Source organism: Bidens hawaiensis, unplaced genomic scaffold (assembly GCF_021521415.1).
Source record: "Bidens hawaiensis isolate Kalapana, Puna unplaced genomic scaffold, B.hawaiensis_p1.1 tig00000599_1, whole genome shotgun sequence".
NCBI lineage: Eukaryota > Viridiplantae > Streptophyta > Magnoliopsida > Asterales > Asteraceae > Bidens > Bidens hawaiensis.
The window spans coordinates 1992835-2016817 of record NW_027491036.1 but is presented as its reverse complement, the minus strand read 5'-3'; the positions used below and the strand labels follow the sequence as shown (position 1 = coordinate 2016817).

Here is a 23983-nt window from a genome sequence, read left to right as displayed (position 1 = left end):
AAAAAGAAAAACAAAACAAACAAAAGAAAATAAATAAAAGAAAAGACAACAAAAAGACAAAAACATAATAAAACAAAAAAAAACAGCAAGGGGACAAAAAAACACATGCTTCCAAAACACCCAAGTAATATGCGGTGGATCGGCCGATCCACCGCATATTAGGTGGGTGTTTTGAAAACACCATATGGTGTATCTAAAAAACCCCTTAGAAAACCCATTCCACCCTTCCAAGTTTCATTCCCCCCATTGCTAAATTATATCTTTTTTGATCATTTAAATTAATGATTTAAATCAAACACTTTTAGAAAACAACTTATTGTTTTATGTTAATCCAAACATATTTTTAGAAACTCTTTATTAGAAAACCACAAAACCTTTTCAAGTTATCACAAAAATCCTTTTTACATCCCGAACGCCCTAGGGCAACCTCGATGGGTTTAACTCAACTTAAGTAGTTGACTTATTTTGAACACATAAACCCACCCCACTCCTTCCGCCTCCATTCTAGGGTTTTCAGTTGAAGTCACAAACAAACATGTGGTACCTGTGCGTGTTCTACCACAGATTATTGGACTACAGAAAACCTGAATTCGAATCACTAGCAGACCTATTTGGCGCATTTGATAACCTCGAATGGAAGGTTCCTCAGCATCACCACCCGGATTCTCCGTTCCACTACGTCAATCTTCCTTCCGAGGACATCGCACGCAATATCGCCAATCGAAGTATCATCTTTCTTTTGGTTCATTTTACTTAATTGTTTATTTTATACCTTTTTTCATCAATTTGCAGGTATTCTTGTGAAAGGGCTTTATGAAATATGGGGAGAAGGAAGCTCATACGAGGAACTGAAAGAGGCAATAAACAGTTATCCGGATGACGGAAAGTTCTACTTGACTCCGGACACCACTTTTAGGATCGTAATGGATACTTTTGGAAAAAAAATTGCCTTCAATGACCAGACTGCTCGCATTCAAGCCATGGATTACATCCCCTTTCAGGTATTTTCTTTCTTTCTTTCTTCGATATTTGCAGTGCAGGTATTCTTCTGAAAGAGCTGTTGACGCTGAGTCCAACATTTCTGAAGAAACACTAAGTGACCCCGGACAGATTACGGATAATCTGGGGGTTAAGTAGATGTTTCCCACGAGGGTTAGGTCCGGCAAAGATGGTTATTCTTCTAATGACCTGCAAAACAGACGCCGTGAGCTCGTCACTGAGAGGGGGGGTTCCTCCTCCTTGTGACCACCCTCCGGCGTGAGAATCAGACTAGATTGCTCTAAATATGTGTATATATTGAGAGAGATTGCTAGAGAAGATGATATACCGTTCCAAGGTGTTGGAGTATTTATAGCCGAAGGTAGGTTTCCAAGCAGGTACAGCCAGCTGTATAAATATTCCTTTTCTACCAACTGTGGGCTACGCACGTGCCATGCTGGTAGTTGGTGGGTAGGCAGCGGCTGATAGTGACATGGCCGGCTGTGTACTATTCCTTTTCCACCAACTGCAGGCTATGTACGTGCCACGACAAGGGTTGGTGAGTAGGCAGCGGCTGATAGTGACATTTTGTACTAGAGCGTGCTCCTCGTACTGTTGTCGGTGAGCTGTCACCCTGTGATTGGTTCATGGGCTGCTTTGGTCAGATCTTGTCTATTTTGTCCATACCTTGGCAGGTATAGTACAAAAGATCTTCCAGAAGCGTACGGACTGGCTCATTTGGGCGGGAGTATTCCCGCGTTGCTCATTCCTTCAGGTGACACTAAATTATTGAGTTAGTGCCTTGTGCGTGTAGCCTTGCTATTAGTGCGGGTAGCCTTCCCTGATGGCTTGTATCCGCAATTGCGGGAACAGGCGGGGTACTTCACCATTGGGAGGCTTTTCCTGCGGGAACAGCTGGCGTACTGCGCGTAAGGTCTTCATCTCTGAGCATGGTTGGTCATGCGGAACCAGTTGGTCCTTGCGCAGACGTCCCTCTTCAAGGTGAGTCTTGCGGGTCCAACTGGGCTCTGCTGGGACCTACCTCTTCAAGTCCCCCCAGTCCAATGTTCTTCTCATGAATTGTTAATAAGTGAGGTGAACTTTTGTACTTAAGCAAGGGGTTTTGAAAAGGGTTTTTAGTTTTAAGGTTTTCCGTGGGGATTCTTCCCGCGGTTTTCCTAATGTCACGCAGAATTTCCCACTTTTCTGCTTGATCTTTGGGTATGATGTGGGTAGGTGTGTAACCTCCTCGCAAGTCAGGAGCATTGAGTTTCAGTTGTATATGTTCTCCACGAGGTTTTGGTAGTTTGACATAGTGATCAATTATGTTTAAACAACCAATTCCATCTTGGAGCATCAAACAATCTAGTTCTCAATGTTCCCGCTATGCGGGGATGTTATATCCCTTTCCACAAGCATGGCCCAGAAGATCCTTCTTGGTTTCAATTCCCTGCGAGTGCTAAGTATGTGAAGGGTTTCGCCTTGACACTGTACCCGCACTCGTCTTATAGTTACTTTACTTCCAAGGTATTCTTGGCTTCAATTCCCTGTGGGTGCTAAGTATGTGAAGGGTTTTGCCTTGACATTGTACCCGCACCCGTCTTATGGTTACTTGGTTGCCAAGGTAAGGGGTTGTATTCCCTCTTATTTTTGAATCTTTTTGAAATTCGAAGAGTTGGTGAAAGGATAAGAACAGTCCAAACTGTTGAAGGGACGTTAGCGTCGTCCGACGGTTTGTTCTGACAGTTTCAGGACGTGCAGGAAGTTATGGTGACGTGACGGTATATGGTCATTCCAGACGCTTTTTTAGGCGCGTGGGCGCGAGTTTTCGGGCGCGTGGGCGCGAGTTTTACGGCACACGTCCTTTCAACAGCTGTTGCCAGCTTGCTCTTTCCACGTGTCATAGTTTCATTGCACCTGCGCTCTCTCTCCTCCGCATTAAATTTATCGCATTCATTGCGATGAGTATATAAAGGAGGAGAGGGTGCATCTTAATCCACACCTTCACTTCACTCTTCTTCTAAACGATTTCCGGCGAATACTCTAACTTTTGTCGAGCATTCTCCTGAAATCGTTCCTTCTTTGCATCTAAAACATGTCTACTCATGATCTTGAGGCTACCGCCGAGGAGTCTGACGTGTATGCCGAGAACCCATCGTCCACTTCTGACAAGGATGATAAGAGTACTGCTGGCGAGTGCCAGTGTGCTCTTCCCCTCGACCTCTATCAGTACATCGTCAGGAAGTTCATGCTCGAACCTTTCGAGCCTGAGTTTCCTGCGTCTCATCAGACGGTGTACGATGCCCCCAAAGGCAAGATAGGGGTATATGCTGCATTCTTCGTCTATGGGAATCTCAGGTTCCCATTGACGAAGTTTGTATACCGTGTTTTGGAGAGACACTGTGTGCACCTGACGGAGGTACACCCAATGGCAATCGCCAAGATCCGCCATTTTGAATGGGTGTGCCTCATTCTGGGTGTGGAGCCCCATGTCAACCGCCTGATGACCTTCTACTCCTGGAGGTGCATCCAAGGCTGGTACACCTTGGTCACCCGGATCAAAGGTTTGAAGATTTGTGCTACCGAGCGCAGTCTTCGGTCTTGGAAGCGGGAGTTCTTCTACATCTCTGCCCGTGTCGTCCCTATTGCGATGACATTCAAGAACGGGAGAGCACTCCCCAGCCTTCACGCCTCCAACTACCAAGAGGCGGAATGGTTTGCCAAGATATCCCGGATCCAGACTCCGGTTTACCGCTTCGCGGAGTCTGGGATGGTGATGCTCGGTATGAGCCGGGTGTGGAAAGATGCCGGGGCGGAATCGCCACAGATTCCCATCGTCCTCGAATACGGTTTGAACTCTATCCCTTACAGTATGCTTCATATTATTTGCTAATTTAGGGTTTTTGTTCTAACCAGTTCTCTTTTTATTTTCAGAGGGAAACAACTTGCAGTCTCTTCTGCAGCCGCGGGAGAGCGGTGGTCCCGCTCGGTTGGGTACTCGTGCTCTTGACGAGAACGAGTTGCCCATCCTTGAGCAGACGGCGGATCGGTTTGTGGAGGCCTACCCGCCAGGCCACGAGATACTGAGCGCCACGCGGCCAGGTAAAAGATTATTTAACCCTCGCCCTCTCAATGCTGAAACCTCTGCTGGAATTCCTCTAATTTTGTCATCTTCTGATGAGGAATCCGCAGATGGTCCTTTCTTCGCGAGGAAGAAGAAGGCTGCTGGCGGGAAGGGCAAGGCGAAGGTTGCCTCCACTGCCGATCAGGGGAACCGGTCTGAGTTGGAGACCGAAAGTGAAGAGGCGGCGGGGAACCCTGGTGGTGGTGAGACCACTGCTTCGGAGGTTGAGACAGCTGTCACCTCCGGGCAGCCCAGTACAACGACGGTGACCGACGTGAAGAGGCCGGCTCCATCGGGTTCGTCCCCGCCTGTTCGCACCTTCAAGCTCAAGAGGACTCGTAAGTATAAACTTCATTTACTTTAACTTCATATCCTTCCGCCATTATATTTAAATATGTTAGTCTTCATGTAGGCCTGGATGCAACCGCATTCCAGAGTGGAACGGGAAGGAGCAGCTCTGGACCCACGACGGTAGGTTTGGTCAACCTACCCGAGGCGATGACCCAGGCGGCTACGCCTGTTTGCAGTGTTGGTTCAGTTGCTCATCCCGTTGAGGCAACTGTTCCAACTGTAACATCATCCCCGCCGGCTGTCAGTGCCATCTTAAAGAATCCTTCACTGAGCCGGCGGTGGTTTCTTCTGCGGGTTCTTCCGCGGCGACTGCCACGGTTGTGAGTTCACCTCTAGTGAGTTCACCTCCGTTGGTTTCTACCGCGGCGGCCTCCACCATGCCTCCTCCGGCACCGGCGACCGCGGCCGGTCCTTCAGGTATGTTCGAGGTTGGGGCGTCTAGCCAATCTTTGCCTCCTTCCCGTCTCCTTGACCTTTTGGATGGATATCCCTTAGGTTCAGGTGATGGGTTTGGTGGCTATCGGCCTGTTGTCGACCCTACAGGTTCGTGGGGTTATCTTGGCCTTATATCCCTTTCATCATTTTCTCTTAACTGTTTTTTGTTTTATTGCAGTTCGTGATTCCAACGAGGTGTACGCTCCTCGGTGGAGTATCCGCCGGGGAACGACCCTCCGGACTGCTGCGGATTGCGTCGAATGGGCGCGCCACGCCGCCCCAAGCGGTGCGCTGGGGGAAGCCATGGCCAGCTACCAGGAGGGTAGGCTGTCGAACGAGCTCCGAATCCTCCTTACCCGGATGCAGCCGCGCGTCGAGCTACTTTGTCGTGAAAACGACAAGTTAAAGACGGCGCGTAGCCGGGAAGTGGCTCAGGCGCAGGCTATCCGGGAGGAGAATAAGAGGCTTGTCGTTGTTGCTGCGGAAAAGGAGAAGGCCTTCAAGGCCCTCGAGGTTGAAGTTCAGGCCCGGCTCGAGGCCCGTTCCAAGGCTGCCCAAGCTGTTAACGAACAGCTTCGGCTGGCTAAGGAAACTGCACGGAACGCAACTGAGAGGGCCACCAAGGCTGAAGCTGTTGCCGAGCCTCTACGCACCGAGAATGAGGAGCTTAAAGCCAAATTAGAGAGGCTCCAACAGGCTCATGATGCCTTGGCCATGGAAGACGCCAAGAAGCTCCAAGAGATCCTGGACCAGAGGGGCATGCTTGACCACACTGAGCGTAAGCTGAAGGGCGTCGAAGAGGCTGCAGCTAAAGATGTGTTGCTTGCCAACCTTACTAAGAACGAAGCCGAACGCGCCCGTGATGAAGCTCAAGCTGCCCTCCAGGAGGCTCTGGTTACCAAGGAATGGCTTCTTCGAGAAGCATTGTCTCAGGTATGCGCAGTTTCACAATTTCTTTACGCTTTTCCTTTGAAGAGTTTTTGATATACTTTTTTGTAGGTTGTGCATCGGGTTCTTACGAACACATCATATGACGATACCATGAGCGCAGCCCTTAACGCTTCCCATGAGGATGGGGAAAAGGCTGGCTTCTTGCTTGGTCTAGGGTTTGTTGAGAAGGGCATCCCGCCTTCCAACTTCCCTCTATATGATGTGGATACTGAAGCTGCTTATGACCAAGCAGTGAACCAGTATGCTGCCTTCCCGCATCCGGTGGTGGAGAAGGTGAAGGAGATTACTGCTGCTGATGATGGGCTAGCTATCCTCAAGGCTTTCCTTGAACCGCCACACTCTACTGATGGTGCGGGTTCAAGTGGGAGTGGTCCTGAAGCTTGATCCTTTAGATCCCTTCCCACTGTTAGAACAGATTTTTATTTTTGTATAGATTTATATTCTTGTACGCGGGTATGTGCCCAGCTATTCTTGTAATACTTGAATTTTTATGGAATATAAATCTTTTGTTGCCTTGTAAACCTTATATGTTTTGCTCATGCATATTCTAGTTGGCAATTTCCTAAGTACTTTGGATAAGTTAACCTTTCAACGTGGCAGATAATAGGTTAAAGTTCTGCTTCCTCTTTCGTGATTGTGCGGGTAAGACCGTCACTTTCACTTAGTAGGATGGCTAAACTTTACCTCTATCTGACCTGCGTGGAGGTTTTCCTCATCTTTTCCTTAGAAATTTTCTAAGTGTTTTGAATAAGTTAACCTTTCGACGCGCGGTTGTTAATAGGTTAATGTTTAGTTTCCTCTATCATGATTGTGCGGGTAGGACCGTCACTTTCATTTAGTGGGATGACCAAACTTCACCTATAACTGACCTGCGTAAAGGTTTTCCTTATCTTTTCCTTAGAAATTTTTACCGTTTTTTGTGTTTATGCGGGTTTTGCCGCCTTCCACACGCAACGACTTACTTCTTCCCATATTTATGCGGTGAATACCGGCATATCAGTGTGGGAGGTTCATAAGTATAAAGGTAAGGCTATCAACACAATGTGAAAGGAGAATCATTTCCATTAGAAGTGGCTCTAGGCCTTTTCTTTACAAGTTTGGAATTGATCTACATGTAACATTTGCGTAATTGAGCTCCATTCCATGTTCTTGGGATGGGGGTGCCATCGAGCCTTTCGAGCCGGTATGCGCCCTTTCCCAAAACTTCTTTGATAATGTATGGCCCTTCCCAGACCGGGGCCAGCTTTCCTGGGCGCTCTTGGTTTGAAGCCTCGTTGTTACGCAATATGTAGTCTCCCACATTGAAGTTGCAGAGTTTTACCCGCGTGTTGTAGTACTTTTGCATTTGTCGCTTGTAATTCTCTTCACGCACTGCGGCTAAGTCTCTGCGTTCTTCGGTTAGCATAAGGTCTAACCGTCTTTCCGCATCATTGTCTTCTGGCTGAATCAAGACCCTTGGTGAGGGTAGACCGATTTCTACCGGGACCATGGCTTCAGTGCCATAAGTGAGGCTGAACGGGGTTTCTCCCGTACTGGCCTTTTTCAGCGTTCTGTTTGCCCAAAGGACGTGTGGAACTTCGTCCACCCAGCCGGATCTGTGTTCCAAGAGTCTTTTCTTTATGCCGTCGACGATGCTCTTATTTGCTCTTTCCACCTCACCATTACCCTGCGGGTGCGCCACTGAGGTAAAGGTGTGGGTGATTTGAAGTTCTTCCAGCCACTTTTGTAGCTTCTTGTCAGCAAAGTTGGTGCCGTTATCGCTCACCAAAGTCTGTGGAAGTCCAAAACGACAAATAATAAATTCCCAAATAAATTTTTTGATATTTTTTGCGGTTGTTTGGGCTAAGGGTTTTGCTTCTATCCACTTGGTGAAGTAGTCGATGGCTACCACTAGAAACTGAACGTTCCCTGCTGCTGTGGGAAATGGGCCTGTCACATCGATGGCCCACTTCTGAAATGGCCATGAAGAGGTGACTGGAACAAGTTCATTCTTCGGGCGATGCGTGTTGGGTGCATAGAGCTGGCAAGACTTACACTTTCTGATGTATGCCAGCGCATCCGTAAGCATCCCCGGCCAAAAGTATCCCGCGTTGTTTAGCTTAGCTACAACAGCGCGTGGACCTGCGTGTACTCCACAGATGCCCTCGTGTACTTCCCTTAAGAGGTAGCCGGCATCTTGGTTGTCCACGCATCTTAGGAGTGTACCAAGAAAGTTACGTCTGTAAAGGATGTCATCTATGAGTTGATAGTTCAGTGCTTTACAGCGTATTTTTCTTGCCTGTGTTTTTGACTCTGGTAGTATACTCGCCGCAAGGTAATTTATTATGGGTGTCATCCACGTTTCTGTACCGGTTTGGATGACACAGATTTCCTTGTGCGGGACTGATGGTGCTCCAAGGAGTTCAATGCGGATGTTCTTTCCTAAGTGGGTGAAGGCTAACGATGCAAGCTTGCTTAACGCATCCGCAGATTTGTTTTCGCTACGCTTGACGTGTATGACTTTACAATCGTTAAACTCGCGCATAAGGGTTTTTGCTTGTGCGAGGTACAGGGCCATTGTGTCGTTCACGGCCGTGTACGTCCCGTTTATTTGGTTGGCTACTAACATGGAATCCACGTGGGCTTCCAAGTTTTTCACTCCCATCTTACGCGCAATTCTCAGCCCGGCCAAGAATGCTTCATACTCCGCTTCGTTATTCGTACTTGGAAAATCCAGTCGAATAGCGTAAGTGTATTCCTGGCCTGCTGGGTTGGTTAGTTTCAACCCTGCGCCTGAACCCTCGTTGCCGGCTGCTCCATCAGTGTAGAGTCGCCAGACATCATCGATGTCCTGTGCTGGGGAGGGTTGAGCCTCCTCCTGGCACTCTTTCTCCCGCGAAGCGGGGACTTCTGCAATAAAGTCGCCAAGACCTGGCCTTTTATGGCTGGCCTCGGCTTGTACTTTATCGCGTATTCTCCCAACTCTATTGCCCATTTGGCTAGGCGTCCCGACAATTCGGGTTTGCCTAGAACGTTTGCAAGTTTGAAGTTGGTGAGAATGGTGATTGGGTGACCTTGGAAATATCGTCTTAGCCTGCGTGAAGCCTGTACAAGTGCTAAGACTAATTTTTCCAGGGTAGAGTACCGGGTTTCTACGTCTGTTAGGACACGGCTAACATAGTAGATTGGCATCTGTATGCCTTTTCGCTCTACTAGCAGGACTGCCCCGGTTGCTCTATCTGTGGCGGAGAGGTATAGGATTAATTCCTCCCCCGCTTCTGGTGCCGTGAGCGTTGGGAGTTCGATCAAGCGTGACCGAATTTCCTGAAAAGCTGCTTCCGCTTCTGGTGTCCAGCGGAAGTGCGTTTTCTTTAAGCAGTTTCTCAATGTTGACACGAATGGAAACGACCTATCCGCATGGTTTGCCAAAAAGCGGTTAAGTGCGACTAGTCGTCCATTCAGTGTCTGAGCTTGCTTGATGGTAGTAGGTGATTCCATTTTGATAATGGCTTCGACCTTTTCAGGGTTCGCTCTGAAGCCATCTTTAGTAACGATGACTCCTAAGAACTTCCCTTCTTCCATCCCAAAGGAACACTTGCTCGGATTGAGCTTCATGTTTATCTTCCTGAGCGTGTTGAAAGTTTCTTCGATGTCTTTCAACATCGCTTCTGGGTCAGGGCTTTTGACGACCAAGTCATCCATGTAGACTTCCAAGTTCCTCCCAATTTGGGTATGGAACTCTTTGTCCATCAGGCGTTGGTATGTGGACCCGGCATTCTTAAGTCCGAATAGCATCATTTGATAACAAAATGTGCCATCGGGCGTCCGAAAAGCGGTTTTGTCCTGATCGTCAACGGCCATGTGAATTTGATGGTATCCCTTATACGCATCAAGGAAGCATTTAAGGCGAAACGGTGCTAACGAATCTACCTTAAGATCAATTTCGGGTAACGGGTAACAATCTTTGGGGCATACTTTGTTTAAGTCTTTGAAATCTATGCACATGCGCCATTGTTTGTTAGACTTCGGTACCATAACGGGATTTGCAACCCATGTTTGATATCTGCTAACGCGTACGATGCCCGCGTCAAGGAGTTCCTTAACTTGGGTTCTACACGCGTTAGCTTGTTCCGCCCCCATTACTCTGCGCTTTTGTATGACTGGCGTAAAAGCCGGGTCACACTTGAGCTTATGCTCTGCCTTACTTCGAGGTACACCAGTCATGTCAGCTGGTGTCCACGCGAAGATGTCAGCATTTTTCTGTAAGCGTTTGAGTAAGGTGCGCGTAGGATCAGTGACTGTTGGGCCAATGGTAACGGCCTGGTCAGGGTATTTGCCATTGAGGGCCCATTTTTCTGGTTCGGTGATGGTTGGTTTAGCCATCTTTGGTTTGGGTTTAGATGAGACAGATGCGATGCATACCTGGGGAATACCGGTGATCATCGCTACACCCTCAGCTGTTGGCCATCCCATCATGCCGTGGACTGAAGATACCACGGCATTGAATCTTGCCATCCCGTCTCTCCCGAAGAGAATGTCGTATGTGTGGTGTGGCTTCCTCATCACGACAAAGTCCACGTCTTCTGTGCGGGAGTGTTTCCCGTCTGTGAGAATGACGGGGAAAGATAGGATACCCAGGGGGGTGTTTGTGCTGCCGTCGAACCCTTCCATCGAGGCGTAGACCGTTTCGAGGCGTTCCTTGTCTTCGTCGTCTAGCTTGTCGAAGAACTGCCTGTACATAACCGTTGACGAGGCGCCGTTGTCAGCAAGAGTGCGGGAAGTGATGTAGTGCCCCAGCTGGCTTTTGATGACGATAGGGCCTTCTTTGCTGGGTCCTCCTGGCACTCGCGGGAAGCGCACCTCAGCTTCCTTCCACGCACATGGTTCTGTCGTTCGTCTTTTACTTCCTGTGATGTTACTATGAACCATGTGGATGCTGATGTCAACGGGCTTTCGTCCGTTGCCTTTGTATCGGTTATCATTCCTCCCTCCATTCTTGATTGATGCCACAAGGTGTGTAAGTCTTCCATCCTTGACGAATGTTTCAACAATATCTTTCAAGGATGTACACTCCTCAGTGTTGTGACCCTTTGTCCCGTGGAAGTCACAGGATTTGCTCTGATCCGCATTAGGTCGCTGCCGGATCATTGGAGCTTTCGGCCATGGGAGTTTTTCGGTGGCAAATATCTCCGTGACGCTTTTGGTGAGTGGCGTCCACCGGTGTTTTCGGCTTGATGGGTGCGTGTTATCCCTTCCGCCTACTAGAGGGCGAGAGCTGGATGAGGTGTCAAAGTTTACCCTTGACTGCCAAATACCTAGCTTCCTCTTTTTGTTTTGCCGGGCGGTCCGAACGTTGTTTTCTCTAGTCCTCTGCGTGTAGAGGTGTGTATTCTGGGGAAGATCCCTACCCAGTTGCTTCTCCGTTTCGGCAAAGCACTTGGCCGCCGTCATGATGGCATCCCATGTGGATGGCATGCCGTCCTTACCCGTCAACGTGCGGATAAGCTCTGGGTATTCGGCGCCCTGGATGAAAGCGGCGCGAACAAGATCTTCGCTTATGGTGCCCAGACTCAGCTTTTTGGAGTTGAAGCGAGTGATGAAGTCTAGTAAAGATTCATCTTCCTCTCTAACGCAGTTGAGGATCGTCCACTGCTCTTCAGTATATTTCCTCTGTTGACTGAAGTGTTGGCTGAACTTGTGTTGAAAGTCCGCCCAATCATAGATGTGGTGGACCGGTAAACGATCAAACCATGCCCTGGCCGCTCCAACCAGCGTCATCTGGAACATATAACACCACGTGGGTTCCGTCCAGTTGCTGACGGTTGCCCCCGCTATGAATCTGTTCAAGTGATCGTATGGGTCGGATATACCGTCATAAGTGCCTATGTTGGACATTTGTTTGGCACTCTTCGGGGCGATTGCTTCCGCAATGTCCTTGCAAACTTGGATGTTCCCGCATTTGCAACAGTTGGTCTAAAGGTTTTGGAGAAGTCACGTGGGTTTCCACCCGCGTTTTTTGGTTTGAAGGTTTCTCCAAAATTCCTTCTCGGTTGGAAGTCCGTTTCCTTACGCTTCCCTTTCGCCCTATGGCGAGGGTTTGCATCGCTGTCGGACTCCTCCCAATCATCGTCCAAGTACTCGCACTCATTGCTCATGTTGAGCTGTTGTCGAGTGCTTCCGAATTCGTCAGCCTGTTGGAGTGAACGTAAGCGTTCATCCAACTCAGCTTGGAATTCCTTTTGACGTGCTTCCGCCCACGCTTTAACTTGATCAAGTGTTTGGCGGGGGAGCCTCGTCTGTTGTCTTTCCACCTGGCTATCAATGAATCCCAGGTGAGGATTGTTTACTGCACTTGCCCCGGCTTGGGTAGCCGGGGTAGTGTTCGTAAAATGTGTGTACTCGCTGGTGTTCCCCCCAGTAGCTGGGGTTGTGGTTACCGGGGTCTCTTGGTCACTCGCTGGCCTTGGCACCGGAGTAACCTTAACCATTTTTCCAGAAGTTTTGAAAAAACTGAGAATTAGTTCTAGCTTTTATGCACGGATGGCGCCAATGAAGAAACACTAAGTGACCCCGGACAAATTACGGATAATCTGGGGGTTAAGTAGATGTTTCCCACGAGGGTTAGGTCCGGCAAAGATGGTTATTCTTCTAATGACCTGCAAAACAGACACCGTGAGCTCGTCACTGAGAAGGGGGGGTTCCTCCTCCTTGTGACCACCCTCCGGCGTGAGAATCAGACTAGATTGCTCTAAATATGTGTATATATTGAGAGAGAGCGCTAGAGAAGATGATATACCGTTCCAAGGTGTTGTAGTATTTATAGCCGAAGGTAGGTTTCCAAGCAGGTACAGCCAGCTGTATAAATATTCCTTTTCTACCAACTGTGGGCTACGCACGTGCCATGCTGGTAGTTGGTGGGTAGGCAGCGGCTGATAGTGACATGGCCGGCTGTGTACTATTCCTTTTCCACCAACTGCAGGCTATGTACGTGCCACGACAAGGGTTGGTGAGTAGGCAGCGGCTGATAGTGACATTTTGTACTAGAGCGTGCTCCTCGTACTGTTGTCGGTGAGCTGTCACCCTGTGATTGGTTCATGGGCTGCTTTGGTCAGATCTTGTCTATTTTGTCCATACCTTGGCAGGTATAGTACAAAAGATCTTCCAGAAGCGTACGGACCGGCTCATTTGGGCGGGAGTATTCCCGCCTTGCTCATTCCTTCAGGTGACACTGAATTATTGAGTTAGTGCCTTGTGCGTGTAGCCTTGCTATTAGTGCGGGTAGCCTTCCCTGATAGCTTGTATCCGCAACTGCGGGAACAGGCGGGGTACTTCACCATTGGGAGGCTTTTCCTGCGGGAACAGCTGGCGTACTGCGCGTAAGGTCTTCATCTCTGAGCATGGTTGGTCCTGCGGAACCAGTTGGTCCTTGCACAGACGTCTCTCTTCAAGGTGAGTCTTGCGGGTCCAACTGGGCTCTGCTGTGACCTACCTCTCCAATTTCCGTTTACAGTTGTTAACTTGAAATTTATCTACTTACTAATACACAACTATCAACTGAACGGCCTTAAATTCAGGGTCGGGTTGACTTGAAGTGTCCGGATCATAAGTTTTGGCTTATGGAAACCGATGATTCATCTACCAACGGGCTTCCTCCGGTTGTTGATAAAAGAATATTTTTTGGGCGTGAAATTGGCGGTGCTGATAGGAAGCTGCTGCCTAAATATCAATTGAAAAGTCGTGGTTATCTTGGACCGACAGCCATGGATGCTGAGGTGGCGTTTTTGATGGCTAACCAAGCACAGGCCATGCCTGGGAAACTTGTCTATGACCCATTTGTTGGCACTGGGAGCATTCTTGTTGCTGCAGCCCATTTTGGAGCTCTGACAATGGTTTGTGCTCGATTTTGTTTTTAGCATCAGTGGCTGGTAGGGTTTTTTTTGTTTGGAGGGGGGGGGGGGGGGGGCTTTGGTGATTGAATATCAATTGAAATGGGTCTTTCTTTCTAGTCGGAAATATTCCGGGTTAGGCGGGGTTGGGTCGACCCACAAGCACTTTGCTTGTCGTTTTTTAAGTAAAAAATAATTTAAATCATTGAATAAAAAGGTTTGGGAGATTGTATGCACAAAATATAGAGAACCTATTTGGTTGGCCCGTTTTAACATATTCATTTTAAGTCATTTTTAGTCGTTAGTTTGAGATAAAAGTATAACCCAAATCGACCCATTTATACACAAATGAGTCAAAATCGCTATTTATAGAACGGACCGAGTGTCCTTTATAGTTTCTTCTAATTTAAAGCTTTCAGGGAGCAGATATTGATATCCGGGTGGTGCGTGATGGTCGTGGGCCCAATTGCAACGTTTGGAGTAACTTTAAACAGGTAAGTTTTAAACCGTTTTTTATTATTTAAAACTTCGTGTCACAAGATATGTGTGCGCTCGTTAAATAACTAAAATATCAACAGTATCTAACTTTCTGATCGTTTATATTGACAGTACGGATTACAAATGCCAATTTCACTTTTAAGAGCAGATAATAACCTTCCTCCTTGGCGTCCTGGACTAAAAGAGGTAACACCTCTTATAGAGTTATAGGCATGTGAACAAACTCAACTAACACAAACGGAGCATGTTCGTGTTCGTTCGTTAACTTTATCTGAATAAACGTTTGAACACGAACAATTAAACGAATTGTGTATTTCTGTTCGTGTTCGTTCGTTAAGAAAATGAACGTGTTCGTTTGTGTTTATTAATTAACAGACATAACTATACATAGAATATGATAAATGAACATGACTGAGCTAAAACCAATTAAAAGTACATGTGAACAAGAATGTGTTGGGTCTAAAATGTTATTTAAACTATACTAAATTGTAATGGGCTAAAACCAATTATGTACATGGTAACAACAACGTGTTGGATCTAAAATGTTATTTAAACTATACTATATTGTGATGGGCGTAAATTTTTTTAAATGAATATATTAATGAACGTAAACTGATGAACTTAATCGAACATAAACGAACAAATGTAAATGAATTAAATTAACAGATGTAAAGAACGTTCATGGACATAATGCAGGTTCAAGACAGTTGTTCATGTTTTTTGTTTATTATATAAACAAACTTTCCGCTGAGCGGTTCATTAAACGTTCGGTTTGCTTGTGGGCCTAATTTTATATAACAAAACAAAATATTCATTTTTTTAAATTATTCATGGTATCTTAGGTACTTGATGCCATAATATGCGACCCACCATATGGTGTTCGTGCCGGAGGTCGTAAATCCTGGGGTCGGAAACTACTAAAAGGAGCCGTGGGCCCGTACACAGTTCCTGAGGAGAAACGAACCGGTCACATACCGTCGACAGCTGCATACAGCTTAGCTGAGTGTGTACACGATCTGCTTGACTTAGCAGCCAAAATGCTCGTGATGGGTGGTCGGCTTGTTTACTTCTATCCTGTTGTAAGAGACAGTGAAACTCTAGATGTTGAATTCCCAAAACACCCTTGTTTCAAGTTAGTTGCTAGTTGTGAGCAGATTCTAAGTTATCGGTACAGCAGGGTATTATTGACAATGGTAAAGATTGCACCGTATACGGATGATATTAAAGAAGCCGCAAGGTTACAACATTTGGATTTTAAGGAAAATCATGTTAAGTGGTTGGAGGAGGGTAATCTTCATGCTGCGGTTTTTAGTCCCGAGTTCCCGCTATCTGATGATCAAGAGACAAAAGGTGTTAAGGATACTAAGAAAAAATATAGGGGAAAGTATGTCTGAGATGATTAGACATGAATGGAGATTTTGTAGCATTTGCTAGGTTTTAGATGTTAGCTACTATGATGGTATTGTTTTGAGATGATTATTTAGGGGGCTTTTGGATGTGGTTATTAATATACTTATATTGAATATTTTGATTTTAAGTTAGTCAATTTATTAATGTTGAGAACTTCAGATATAATAATTATGGTTATCTGATTATTCAGGATTTTGTTAACCACAGTAAAAATTGGTTGGTTATTAAAAAGAAAAACCTAAAGTTTGCTGTTTTGACATCCATTATATCTCCACATTTAAATGCTAGAAGATAGAGAAATGGATGGTATTGGCATCTAATTAGCCATGCCCAAACAAGAAGAATTCAAGGAAAATTAGATAGAAAGAAGTCAAAATCTTGACCTATGACTTTCATTGGGTTGACCACAAATAAAGTCAAATCTTAACCTATTTTTACAAAATCACAAACTACCCCATGCATGAATTCCTAATGTTCTCTCATTCAATTTCTTGATTCAATGATGGGTAGGTTCAGTAGGGCCATTGCAGCAGTGAAGGATCACACGAGCATTCGCCTAGCCCAGCGAGGCTCGTTAGCCGACCTTGATGTTGCAATCGTGAAGGCCACGTCACACAACGAATACCCGGCCGAGGAATGTTACATCCAACAAATCTTGACTCTAACATCCGACTCGCCTCTGTATGTATCTTCATGTGTTAACACCATCTCTCGACGTCTAAACAAAACCCGAAGCTGGGTTGTGGCCTTGAAGACGCTCATGTTGGTCCATCGGTTGCTTCGCGATGGAAACAAGAGATACGCGCGTGAGATATTTTGTGCCACACGACGTGGGACGCGTATGCTAAACATGTCGGATTTTAGGGACACACTTAGATCCAGCACGTGGGATTATGCAGCGTTTGTTAGGATGTATTCGCTGTTTCTTGATGAGGAGCTTGAATATAAAATGCAGGGAAAGAAAGGGACGGGTAGCTCGTTTGCACTCGAGGAAAACGAAGAAGAAGAAGAACAAGTTACGGAACGTGAAGATGTAGTCGTGCCTGTTCGGGAAATGGAAAACGAACAACTATTTGCTCGGATTACTCATTTAACACAACTTATTGAGCGGTTTCTTGCTTGTCGGCCAGCAGGTTATATCTCCCGTGGATTTGGAACTCAAAATCCCTTTCATATACTTGGAAAATTTAATAAGTGTTGGGATTTAACCTTCTTCGTCATCATCGCCACCACGACCACCATATTCCGTCTTTTCTTTTTCTTTTTTAAAGAAATTTACAAACCAAACATGATTATTTTATCAACCAAATGCATCAGATAGACACATTACACTTTAACAAACACCAACTCCATCAAATCCTACTGATTTGGCAAACTTCTAACCCTTTCATTCAAATTTCAATTTCTTAACAAATTCCAATTCCAATTCATTAGAATAATTATGTGAACCAAATGCGCCACATATTTGTATTTAAGTTAGCTCTCTTAATACAAGATCATTGTTTTTTTGTTGTTATAATTTGTAATCATAGTCAACACATTCCTACTACTTTCTTCTCCATGTTGATTATAACAAAGAAAAAACATATATTTACTTTGTGGATATTATTCACAGGGGAAGCAAGGCATGACAGGATGGTGATGGTGGCTCTATACACAATTCTAACTCAAAGTTTCCAAATTTATAGCGACATAAAAGAAGTAATGGGTGAATTGATGGACCGGTTCGAATACCTCGCCCTCCCACATGCCACCAAGGTATACAATATAACCAACCGAGTGGCCAAACAGTACACTGAACTCGATATGTTCTACGACTGGTGCAAATCGGTTGGCATTGCAAGAACATCCGAGTACCCGGAAGTTGAAAAGATTACACAAAAGAAACTACAAGCCATGGATGGTATTGTCAAACTGAAATCAGACGAGACTTGATAGTTGAAGAACCAGGGGCGTTTTTGGTATTTCTACAAGTAAGTTAAGTCAAGAAACAAAACCATGTTATTAGGACATCAGTTATTGTCTTTAATTATATTACTGGCAGTTGTAACTAAAAGATAGTTATGTCTTTTATGTCTGGTAATGGAAGTTCTGTTCTTTTTCTAACTGACACGCCCAACTGCATTCCAACTGAAACTAGGGTTTCGATTGATCTTGCGCTGTAAGCCAAAAGGTCCTTGTCTAACGCGATTGAATCCTACGAAACCATTTTTATTATTAAATTTATGCTAAAAATTTATTAAAAAGATACTTTTTAAAATATTATTATGAAGAGTAACTAACCTTCTGAAAAACGCATATGACTGTACTTCCACCAAACGAGAAATACTCAAACTGTAAAATAGAAAGTATCGTCAGAAATTGGGATTTTCGGTACAAAACCAATTTTAAGTAGAAAACTGCAAGAATCACATACACACTTGTACTTATATAAGGCGGTTGTATAACTGCATAACCGCCCCATTTTCTCTTTTAAGAACTGTGCACAGGCGTTTATGCGATTCTCTACTTAAAAAAATGGTTTTGTATTAACATGCCCCGTATACATAGGTCCTTCAATATAGATATTATAGAACCAGTTTTTAGTAAGAAACGGAGAGAAACGGAGAGAAACACATAAACACTTGAATCCATTAACCTTTAACGCGTGTGCAAGTGCTTACGTGTATTTCTGTAAAATTAGCTAAAAAAAGACGTATTTTTTTAACCTCATCTCCTTTCTGGACATAATCTCCCTTCTTCTTGGTGAATGTGATACTGCCAACCATGGTTGCTCCAATTGCCACAAATGCCACCTAAGTAGTAATTATGATATAAATTCAATTTAAAAAAATATATATAAAAATTGGTAGTTTACACCAAATGTAGATAGCAAACCTTCTCGAAATCTGAGGTTAATATAATCGATACAGCGCGTTTGTTCTCCGTGAACACGTTGCAATATTTACCATTTACCGCTATGGGGTTGACCTAATATTCACAAATGATAATTTATATGAACAAGAGGGAAACCAAAAACACCAAATGTAAGTAGTCGTGTGACATAATGCATCGTGAACGTACCGTATATAAGCATCCTGGTATGTCAACAATCTGCTCGATCTTTCCTGAAACCGGGAAATGGAACCGATGATAATCCTGTCAAGAAAAATATAACCACTTGCATAATCGGTCAAAATATTAAAAAAGATAAAAAAAAAGAAAAAAAGAAAGAGAAAAAAAAACATACCTGTGGCGCCAAACGAAATATCACAAGTGTGCCACCAATGAAAGCATCTGAGTAAGGTACATTGCCGAGAAGCCCTCGTAGCGAAAACTTCTTACCCTAAAAGTTCATTAAATAAAGTTAAAATCATATTTGTCTGTTGTCTGAGCACTGATCATCAGGGTATTCGTGAGGCCCATTTGTGAATATAGACAAATACTATTTGTGAGTGTAATATGGAGTTTAGTGAAAGAAACCTTGATCCAAAATCTAACACTTTCTTCAACTGTATTAAACGCCATTAACCGACAATCAGCAGCACAAACCGCCACATCATCACGCCCTGCAAAGGCAACTGGTCGGGCTCCCGGTTTCAACTCTCTTATAAAGAATTCATTGAATGTTTTAAAATGAAAGGGTATTTAGCTTCAGCCATATTGATTTGATCCTATAGAATATCAACAACACAATATTAGCATAAAATAAGTTGTTAAACATGATTTATTTTGAGTAGAATTTTTTATCCCTGCCTTGAAGAATTTGAGAAATGCGGGTATATCTTTTGCAGATTCGGTTGTATTCATTTTCTTGCCCTGCTTTTCTGATATGCTTTGCAATAATTCTTTCGCCCCTGCGGTTATATTATAAACTGAATTTAATAAAAAGGATAAATATGAAATATTATTTATTAAATGAACTCATTAGTAAATTACCTTTGTCCATAATTCCAAGGCCTACTTTAGATTGATAGATAGCTCTCATTGATAAAACAATCTTTCCATCAATTATTTCTTCCACAAGCCTCTTTTTCTTCCTATCAAAAACCTAACATCCAATGCAGTTGCTCAGGTATTGTCACACACACACACAACAATTAGTGTGCCAAGCGTACTTCTTTAAGGAAAATCCATGCAGTGGCATTTTCGTAATTACTCTAACGCTTCAACAAAATTGAACTAGAGAAATAACAATTATGCTATAGTTTCTAAGTAGTGTAAATATTATTACTTTAGTTCAACTTTGTTGTAGCGTAATTACTCTATTTAGAGATATTACAAAAAAGCCACCACATGGGTTTTTCTCACTTCGCACACTTCGCACCATAAAATTTATTTGTATTTTATCCTAACACTATATCTCTATATATACGCGCACGCGTGTGTACACATGTAAATAGAGAGAGTGTGTACCACAATATGGGAGGCATTTGAGCCAGAGTTCAAGCCGGCATCATAGGACGAAACATGAGCCCATTCTGAGAGTTTAAACATCCACCTAGAAAGATGAAATAATTTATATGAGATTAAGACTTTAATCAAACCATAATCATCTCATGGTAATAATATCTTACCCGTATGAAGCTTGTTTATCTGTTAAGAAGCCTCCGGTCATAAGCTGGTTACCAGTCCCTTCATCAAAACATAACGACATATGAATCATCGAGTTCAGCTTATCGGAAACGTCTAGAGACTCCCCACAAACAGGACAGTTATTAATCAGTGGCTCCCTGAATGAACAAAGCATAACATATGTTACACTTCATCGTAGTATTAAAAACATGCAATATCACAGTATCATCTGACATACTTTTCTTGTTGTACGGCTAATAGTGTAGCGAGCTCGTCTATGCTGACAACACCATCTCCGTTTTCATCAGCCGCTTTAAAGAGCTCCAATTTCTGAAATAAAATATATAAAATGTTTATGTAACATCTGGCCCGTCATACTGCAAATTTAAACAAGTATATTAATAACTGAAAACCTTTTCGTCTGCGTGTTTATTGCCAAATACATTTATTAAATCCGAGAACTCTGAGAAGGATAATTGTCCATCACCATTATAATCCTGCATAACCAAAACTATTTAGAAACAGGCCGAGTTCAGGTTGACATGTTTTTGAGTTGAACCATTTTAAAACAGTTAACAGATCATAATAAATGAAAATGATTTCTACAAAAAGATTAAAGATGATCACAAACATACAACAATAGACAAAATCCGCCTTGCAAAACTTTTCTCAGTTTCAATTGGGTCCTGCAAATAATAATAAATAAAGTTACATTAATCAACCAGGACCGAATGACCATGATGGTACTGTAACATACTAACACACCTCGACAGAACATGAAAGGGATATGTTGCCAACCACAACATCGGGTGATGATGGATGCAGTAAATTAAACACTTCTTTGCCAGAATCTGAATCCTATAAAACATAAAACCTTGATGTTTTATATTCCATCAAATTTACAATTAAACAATAATAATACTTTTTTAAAAAAAACTTACCCTGCTAAGAAATTCAAACAGATCTACCTCACAATGTCCAATCAGGTGGTTTTTTGACAGTCTATTGGTCTGCAGAAAAAGAAAAATTCACATTAAAGAACTTTATTAAGTTATGGTCCTACAAGCATACAACACAAGTTAAAATAATATAACTTTTTGGAACAAACCTCAAAACAGATATCTTTGCAACATGAGGCCCATTTCTTTCCATAAGGAACTTTTTCTCCTGTAACATAACTCAAATGTGACATCACACAGGGTATTGGTTGAGTTTCCTTTTATTAAAAGATTTTGTAATAGTCAAATTGATAATCTATAAAAAAATTTGTGAATGGCTATTTGGATAATACATTTAGTGAAAATGGCTACTTATTATTATTTTTTTTAATTCATGGAACAAACAAGCGGAACAAAGTGATAATGACTTAATTTAACAAAACCACTCATGGGCTTGAAAATTCACTTACAGAGTTCCATTGAGGCTTCATGGTCCTGCAAATTATTCAAAAAATATAATTAACAAAGTTGAAATCGAATTGATCCTGAAATGTTTTTAAAAAAAAATCGAAGACCGGACTGATATAAGGTGGGTCAGTCTCGGTTTTTTCGGGTTGGGCTAAGCCAGGCCGGCTGGGCCCACAGAGTGATTTTTTATCCCAAGATGTTTCATCAATAATTTATAAACTATGTACAATCTCAATACAAAACAAGCATAATTTAAAATTTTACATGCATAACCTATCACAAAATCCCAAAAAGGCATGGCAAATAAATCCAAGCCCGATCAGCAAACCTAAAACATCCAGGAAGGATGACCGAACGGGTATTCGGGCTTGAGGCCAGGCATGGGATTAGTTTAAAAAAAATCCACAGGTATAGTATTAAGTGATACCCGGCCCGATTAGCTGAAACATACATACATACTCGTTTTCCCAAGCCAAATCAGCAAACTCTATTTATAACAGTCATTGAGTAATAGAATGATATACTAGTTTATTAACTTTTAGCTTTTATCTATTTAATTTTCTTGAGTAATAACATTAAATAACTTTTAACAAACTAGCAGGTATCCAGGCTACTCGGTCCCACCCGAATATAATTATCAGCACTTAACTGGTCAGAAATTTCGGTGCGAAACGTCTGTTCTCCGATGGAAATACAAGCAAGCCACTTATCTTTAAACTTCATCTCGGCCTGAAACCCCATCCATTCACAATTTCAAATTTCAATAACCAATAACCATCACAATTCACACAAACAACTAGGCCTGTTAACGAATCGAATACACATTTTTCCAGATGACAGTAGAGGAGGTCCAATGTCACACCCCAACCTACGACGGAAATGTCGGGGCGTGAACTAATTGTCACAGATCTCAAGGTTACTATCATGCAACATTATAAGTTTCAATATCTATTTAATAATTTCAAATAAAACAATTACAGTTAAGTACATCAAGTATAACGAAATTACAACAATGATTAATTAAGTTTGTATCCTAAAAAGCATCTCTACGTGATCTTCATCTTGCTAAACAACCAAGATGATAACCTGCAAATGCATATAAAATATATTTTTGTCAACAACACATGTTGAGTGAGTAAAACACCAGTTTAAGACACAACAGTAATAGTGTATATAATATATAAAGAAAGATGCAAATTGTTCATGTAAGATAAATGATGGTCGGTTAATTTTATATGTTTTAGTTCATTTATTGTTTAGTTTTAATTGTTTATTCTAGAAATTTCGGTACTTCATACGTGTTTTTGTATTTCAGGTCATTGATCGTTAAAGATGATAAATTGGAGACTTGTACGAGCATGGAATGATATCTGGGGAAGATCGAAGCCACTATACAAGTTGGTTGAAATTCAGCTCCCAGAGTATGATGAGATAGAGGATGAAATTACGAGAACGTGGGCGAAAACGGCGAAGAAAACGGAGTTGAAACGAGAAAGATATGAAGAAAACAAGATTTTGGGAAAGTGTCCCACCGTGGCCCACGGTCAAACCGTGGCCCATGGTCAACCCAGCCCAAAATCGGACAGAAGCCACCATACCATGGCCTCTAACCCACGGTGAAGCCACCGTGACCCACGGTTGGACCGTGGGCCACGGTCCAGTATAGCCCGGCAACCACCGTGACCCACGGTGGAGACCGTGGGCCACAGTCCTGAGTTCGTAACAGCATTTTCAAAGGGTTTTTGGCTCCATTTTGACCTATCTTTCATTCCATCTCATTCTTGGCGGCTGAAGGCAATTAATAGCAGCTCCAAGAGGCGATTTCCACCACCATAGCCCGTGCCAAGACCCTACATATGATTCATATCATCTGTATTGAGGACCCAATGATGTCAAGGCTCGGCTAATCTCCTAGAATCGCACCCGGGATGTATAGTTTGTAACCTTTTACAGTTTTTCTCATGTGATTAAGAATACTTATGTATTGTTATTGATGATTTATATATGATTATTGATGTTTAGTATTTCTGTGTGTTCGGTCGGTTTAGGTTTACGTTAGTCTGAACGATCTGTTACCACTGTTTGGTTAGATTAAATACGATAAAACGTACACTTACCCTTAACTGAGTCACACTGGCAATGACTGTTTGATAACCAGTGCCGTGTGTAAAGTAATTGTTGATGTCTAAGGTTTTGTCTGATTAATCAGTTTTTAGTTAATCGTTGATAATTAATCTGTTAGGTTGCATGAGATACTGTTGGTTGCTTACTTGAATTCCCGGGTGTGATTTGCTTTGTTAACTGTTTACAACTCGTTTATTTATTCGTTTCTTAGTTCTCTACTTTTACTAAAATTGCTTGTGTGATCAGCACTAAAAAACCAGTCACTTCATAATTAGAAATCTGTTACA

The 23983-nt window shown here is 43.3% G+C and overlaps 2 protein-coding genes and 1 pseudogene across 3 annotated transcripts; 2 read left to right on the top strand and 1 right to left on the bottom strand.

Annotated features, from left to right (window-relative positions):
• The first annotated feature begins 510 nt into the window (after positions 1-510).
• On the top strand, positions 511-15664 carry LOC143636794 (uncharacterized). Its single transcript, XM_077104297.1, has 6 exons — positions 511-725; positions 793-1001; positions 13393-13707; positions 14124-14198; positions 14314-14388; positions 15045-15664. The coding sequence occupies exons 1-6, from the start codon at positions 536-538 to the stop codon at positions 15594-15596; spliced, it is 1416 nt and encodes a 471-aa protein (XP_076960412.1). The 5' UTR covers positions 511-535; the 3' UTR covers positions 15597-15664.
• A 315-nt stretch (positions 15665-15979) lies between these two features.
• On the top strand, positions 15980-17547 carry LOC143636808 (putative clathrin assembly protein At1g03050). The gene is made up of 2 exons (XM_077104307.1): positions 15980-16745; positions 17228-17547. The coding sequence occupies exons 1-2, from the start codon at positions 16112-16114 to the stop codon at positions 17545-17547; spliced, it is 954 nt and encodes a 317-aa protein (XP_076960422.1). The 5' UTR covers positions 15980-16111.
• Positions 17548-17637: 90 nt separating this feature from the next.
• LOC143636802 (phosphatidylserine decarboxylase proenzyme 2-like) lies at positions 17638-22360 on the bottom strand (annotated as a pseudogene). The gene is made up of 19 exons (XR_013154315.1): positions 22222-22360; positions 21575-21599; positions 21271-21333; positions 21108-21176; positions 20932-21024; positions 20802-20852; positions 20580-20663; positions 20405-20496; positions 20169-20324; positions 20008-20092; positions 19531-19642; positions 19348-19448; positions 19075-19265; positions 18842-18937; positions 18676-18750; positions 18490-18582; positions 18321-18407; positions 17896-17946; positions 17638-17809 (listed from the first exon to the last, which is right to left on the bottom strand). The product of XR_013154315.1 is annotated as a phosphatidylserine decarboxylase proenzyme 2-like (transcript).
• Positions 22361-23983: the final 1623 nt, after the last annotated feature.